Source organism: Enhydra lutris, unplaced genomic scaffold (assembly GCF_002288905.1).
Source record: "Enhydra lutris kenyoni isolate GAN:26980312 unplaced genomic scaffold, ASM228890v2 scaffoldscaffold101, whole genome shotgun sequence".
Taxonomy (NCBI): domain Eukaryota; kingdom Metazoa; phylum Chordata; class Mammalia; order Carnivora; family Mustelidae; genus Enhydra; species Enhydra lutris.
Genome location: NW_019154185.1, coordinates 944871 through 950494, shown reverse-complemented (window position 1 = coordinate 950494; position 5624 = coordinate 944871). Strand labels below are relative to the sequence as shown.

The 5624-nt window shown below is 60.3% G+C and overlaps 1 protein-coding gene across 1 annotated transcript; it reads right to left on the bottom strand.

Annotated features, from left to right (window-relative positions):
* Nucleotides 1-1355: 1355 nt before the first annotated feature.
* Nucleotides 1356-2846, bottom strand: LOC111139335 (G protein-coupled receptor 101). Its single transcript, XM_022491599.1, has one exon. It carries the CDS (start codon nucleotides 2844-2846, stop codon nucleotides 1356-1358), a length of 1491 nt encoding a protein of 496 aa, XP_022347307.1.
* Nucleotides 2847-5624: the final 2778 nt, after the last annotated feature.

Below are 5624 nucleotides of genomic sequence, written 5' to 3'. Positions count from 1 at the left end.
AAAGAACCTTCCTCTGTGTTAACCCTGGGGATAATTTAGGCTTCGTAAAGTCTTTCCCAAAGCAATGTATTTCGGTAGCAATACTTAGGATATGTGTGACCTGAACACTTTCGTTTAGGATTGTTTGAAATAGGTCAGATGCTTGCCTGGCATTGTGAAACCACCGTCTCTATTTCTGACTCTCCTGTATTTCTCTTCCACGTCTGCAGGGAGCTTAAAGGCTTTAGGGAGAGCCACAGGTGGAAAAGACACATGGGTGAGCCTGCAGGAAGGAAAATGTTTAGCCTGCCTTACTCGCTCCCCGCGTGGAGGTCATGGGTCTTGTCTATGATCCTGTGGACACAAAAGAGATTTCTAATGGGCACATCACTCTTGATTGGCAGTGTGAGTTTTGTAAACTTTTGGCCACTCCCGCTCACCTTTCTTTTTTTTCTGGAAATACTGTTTGACCAAAAAGGCCTATTTGGAGGATTCTTATGAGCATCCCAATTCAATCACAAAGGGAAAATTGTAAAATGGTGGCATGCTTTCTGTCTCACTATTATTCGAATAGGAGACAGAAAATAGTTTTAGTGTCAACTGACAATTTTCCATTTGCATGGAATGACCTGGTCCCAGCCCCAGCCTCATGGATGTGTGTTATTTCTCGAACTTTTCCCTTGGACTACCTTCCCATTCCAAACATGCCCTAATATCCTCTTCTGCTTTTCTGGATCCCTTTCGAGGATCTAGAAACCCTCTTGGTATTTTAACTACATGATGCCCTTTGCCTTAGTTTCCATAATAGTCTCTTTTTTTTCCATAATAGTCTTTACACCAGACTGTGGTCTCTTCAGTTTAGAACTTGACTCATCGGTCAGTCAGTCGGGTTCTGCTTCTTGGGCTCCCTGAATGATTTGGTCCGCTGCTTTTCTTTCGGTTGAACACTGGCTGTAGCCCTTACCCATAATCTCTTGACTTGAGGGCCTAAAAGTCCTTAAGTTCACAGGCATCATCTTCCTTTTTCCTCAGAGCAAAAGCCAACAACGCTGTAGCTCTGGGGAGACAGACACAGGTCCAAAGTGGATAGCCCTTGTTGCTTTAAGAAATTTAGAGCCTAATAATTTCGGTGGGGGGGGTTAATTTCAGTCAGAATCCTCAAGTCCATGCGTTGCGGGCACATTTCTAAAGGAAAACTCCAGTTCCTACCTCTTCCATCAGTTTATCTTGTGGTGAGAAGGAGGTGTGCAAGGCCTTTGCCTGAAATGGCGTGGGTTGGCATTACCGGGATCGGGGGGGGGGGGGGGGTCCACGAAAAACAAAGCTGCTCCTGTCTCTGCACGGTGCAGGGTTCAGGCTCTGCCTTCGAGCTAGCTTCAAGGTAAAATGGCAGAATCACGAGAAGGGACAGTCTTGCCTTCGGTTCCACCCTCTGTGCCGGCTTCTGTTCCCGGCAGGTCTGGGTGGCTGTCTTCCTTTGGGGGCTTTTCCTTGCGGAAGACCTTCTTCAGCATATCCTGGATCTCCTTCTTGATGGTCTTGTGCATGTAGCCATAGATGTAGGGGTGGATGCAGCACTGCAGGAAGAAAAGCCAGATTATTATGGTGATCACCCACTGGGGCACCTTGGTTTGGACATCCACCCACACGGCCAGGACTGCTAGGAAGCAGTAGGGCCCCAGAGACAGCACGTAGGAGAAAATGATGAGGAAGATCACTTTCGCTGCTTTGCACTGGTAGCACCTCGGTAGAGGAGGGTCGTTGGCGCTGTTTCGACGACTGGGTGGGAGACTCTCTGGGATGTTCACAGCCTCGATGTCATCCTCGCTGAAATTGATGTCCTCCTCGCCAAACTCCATGTCCTCTTCACCCAGGTCAATGTTGCACTGGCCTTCTTCGATGTGGCCCTTGCCTGCCATCACGCCGCCGGCGGCTGTGCCATCTTCCTCGCCCTCCATGCTGCCTTCCCCGGCCACCCAGCTGCTTTCTCCGACCTCCTTGCTGCCCTTGGCCGCCGCACCACCTGCGCTGCTCTCCACGCTCCCTTCCTCGGCCTCCGCGCCGCCCTCCTGGACATTGACCTCACCTCCGTGCTGGCCCGAGGACGCATCCTTCCTCTCTCCCTCTTCATCCTCATTCTCCACACGGTCCTTGGCTCGCACCTCCAGGCTGCGGCTCTTGGCGTTGTACAGCAGAGCGTGCTGCCGCCGGGCCGCGCCGAACACCACGGAGTAGCAGGCGGTCATGACAGCCAGTGGGATGATGATGAAGGACACCACGCTGAGAACGGTGTAGCTGGGGCTGGCCCCCCAGATCATGGAGCAGAGGGCGTTGCGCTGGTCAAAGGCAGCCTGGCCCCAGCCGTAGAGAGGGGGTGTGCTCTGCAGGATGGCCACGATCCAGGTGCCGTAGAGGAGCATGTACCCCCGGCGCGGGGTCATCTTGGAGGGGTAGGAGAGAGGGTGGATGATGGACAGGTAGCGATCCACTGACACCACCACGATGGTGTTGACACTGGCAAAGGCGAACAGGTGAGTGAGGCTCACGAGGGCGGTGCAGAAGTGGCTGTTGAGGGGCCAGAAGAGGGGCACGGAGGTGGCCACCACCCAGGGGGCCACGAGCGAAATCTGCAGCAGGTCAGTGACGAGGAGGTTGAAGATGAAGCGGTTGGTGACCTGCAGCAGCTGCGGCTTGCGCTGCAGCACCAGCACCAGGACGATGTTGCCCACGAAGGAGGCGGTGAGGAAGATGAGCAGCACGCTCGAGCGGATGATGCCGTGAGCCAGGCTGATGGGCATTTTGGAAAGGGGCACGCACGTGTGGCTGCTGTTGCTCTCGCGCGTGCTGTTGGGGCAGGTGGACGTCATAGTGACGGAGGGCGGGCGGCCGCAGGGGCGTTCCTCGGACCACGCACCGCACCGCAGTCAGTGCCTGTGCTGGGGACGAAAGAAACACCCGGGCCGGGTCAGTCACCCCGCCGTGGCGGGGGAGAGGGCCGCTTCGGGGAGGGGGGGCGGGGGACCTCCTCCCCTGGACACCGGCCCCCACCGCGCCCTCCACAGCCACTTCTGCCCACGGGAAGGGCAGTTTCTCTGCACGTCCTCTTCCTTTCCCGGTCCCTCCGCCCGCTCTTTCAGGGTCTCGGGGTCCCCCCACCCGCCGTTCCCGCGGGCTTGCGCGCGCCGCGTCTCTCCCACACAGTCTCTGCGTCTCTCCAGCGATCTCTGGCGCCGGCGCATGCGCGCGCGCGGTCTCTACCTGTTTACGTGTCGCGCGCGCTCTCCTCAGTGTCCCGCACTAACGCACTTGTCCTGTGTCTCTTGGGGGTCTGTGGCGGTGTCTCACCGGTTTTCTCCGACTCTCCGCGTCTCTCACTCTGGCTTCTGTCTCTCCTTCCCAGCGTCTCGCTAGCACGTGCGCGCAGTCGTTCTCCGTCACTCTGTCGTTCTCGTTCCAGCCTGTCTCTGTGTCACTCCCGTCTGTCCCTCCAGGTCTCAGCCAATTTCTCGGACTCAGTACCCCCTCACACGACCCCCGCCCCGTTACTCTTTCGCCGGCTCACTTTCTCTGCAGCTGTGTGCGCACGTCTCTCTCCGTCTCTCTCCGCCTGTCTCCCCGTCTCTCCCTCCGTCTCTTGCTGATGCGCTCCCGTCTCTCTCCGTGTCTCTGCCTGTCACGGTCTGTGTCGCTCGCTAGTGCGTGCGCTCCCCCGTCTTCTCCCCACGCGGCGTCGTCTCTCCCGGTCTCTCTCAGCCTAGCTCCCTGACAATCTCTGGGGTCCCCAGTGCACCTGTCCAGTATCCCAAGCCGCCTGCGTGTCCCTGTCGGTCCCCGTGTCTCCCCAAGGCTCTCGCTGCCGCGTCTCCCTGTGTCCCCTGCGCGTCTCCCCGCGGGTTCTGTCTCTCCGCGCGCTAAGTTTCCTCTTGACCGCGGTCTGCCTGTCTCTCGCCATTGCCTCGGAAGGCCTACAGCTGTCTCTCCTGGTTGTCCCTGTCTCTCGTGGCTCAGGCTATCTCGCCGGCGCGTGCACTTTGACAGTTGGGTTCTCTGTCTCTCCCTCTGTCCCTGGGACTCTCGCGGAACACTTCCTTCGTATGTTTTTAGTGCCTATGCATCTCAGTGTCCCCCCGTTTGTCCCCGACGAGCCCTCACCTCGGTTTTTCTCTGCCCGGATCTCGATCTCCGATCTCTGTCTCTGGGCTGGCTATTTCGCCAGGCAAACCGGCTGCCGCCCCGGCTCCCTCGGGCTCCGGCGGATCAATCCCCTAGTTTCTCAGGGGCGCAGCCGCCGCTGGGTGCAGGGAGGATGCCTCCTGCGACCCCCTCCCCGTAGCCTCCAGCCCGCCCGCCATCTCTCTATCTCTCTCGGCGGCGCGGCTGGGGAGGGAGAGCTCGGGGAGAGCAGGACACGAGGCAGAGGTGCCGGGCTGGTGGGAGAGTCAGAGAGGCAGAGCGGGAGACACCGGGAGGCAGACAGAGAAAGAGAATGAGAGAGACAGAGAGAGGAAAAAAAGAGACCCGGAGAGACAGAAAGAGAAGGAGAGACAGAGACAGGATGAGAGCCGCCCGGAGGGGCAGAGAAAATGATAGGGAGACGAGTGGAGACCACGAATGAGAGACCGCAAGCGAACGAGAGGCAGGGAGAGACGGAGACAGGAGAATCGAAGAGAGACTAAGACAGAGAGGATGGGGAGCAGAGGGGAGAGCGGAGGACCGCGCGGGATAAGCGCGAGGCCACCGGCGAGGGCTGCAGCCAGGCGAGCGGGACGCACGGGGGCTCGGCGCCGGCCGGAGCCGCTGCCGTCGGGCCGCGGCGGACCGGGCGTCCGGGGCGCTCGAGCGCGGGGCCAGGTGGGCGCCGGGGCTGCGGCGCCGGGAGCCGAGCCGGGCCGCTTACCTGTTGCTGGCGGAGGTGTCGCGCCGCGGGAGCTGCGTGCAGCTCCTTGGCGGACTCGCCGCGCTCGTCCGGGCTGCCTCCCGAGGCGCCGGCGGCGGGGAGCTCGCGGGGCGCCGGGCGCGGTGGGAGCGGGGCGCCTGAGCCCGCACGTCCGGCCAGCGCGCCGCGCTGCAAGCTCTGAGCCGCGGCGGGGGCGCGCGGCGTCTTAAGGCGGCGCGGGGCCCTCACCTTGCGGCGTCCCCCTCCCCTCGGCCCCCGCCCGCGCCGGTGACGCACGAGGCCGCGGGCGCCGGGAAGAGCTGGGCCCGCGGGTGCGGGGTGCGGGGTGCGGGGTGCGGTGGGGGGGGGGGCGCTGCCGCGGACCCCGCTCTGGTCTTCTCAGCCCGGGGCCCCGACTGGGGCGGCCTGAACTCGCCGGCACCTCACAGAATGGGGATTGTCACCAGGACAGATTTTCCTGCAAACCTGTGCCTTCCTGGCCCCTGGATTTCGGCCAGGCCCCGGCCACATACCTGCACAGTTCTTCCAAAGAGGAGCAGAAACCTGGGTCCGAGCGTCGGGCCACGACCTTTGAAGAACCCTCGCCCCCTCACGTCCACTCCCCTAAAGTAAGAACCACCCCGGGCCCCAGAGAGGAATCGTAACTTTGAGGTCCCCAATTTTGCAGTTTTCTTTAGCTCCCAGCAAGGGCTAAACAGTAGTTCCTTTCCTGTGGGTTTTGGGATCATTTGGTCAAAGAGAAGCTTCT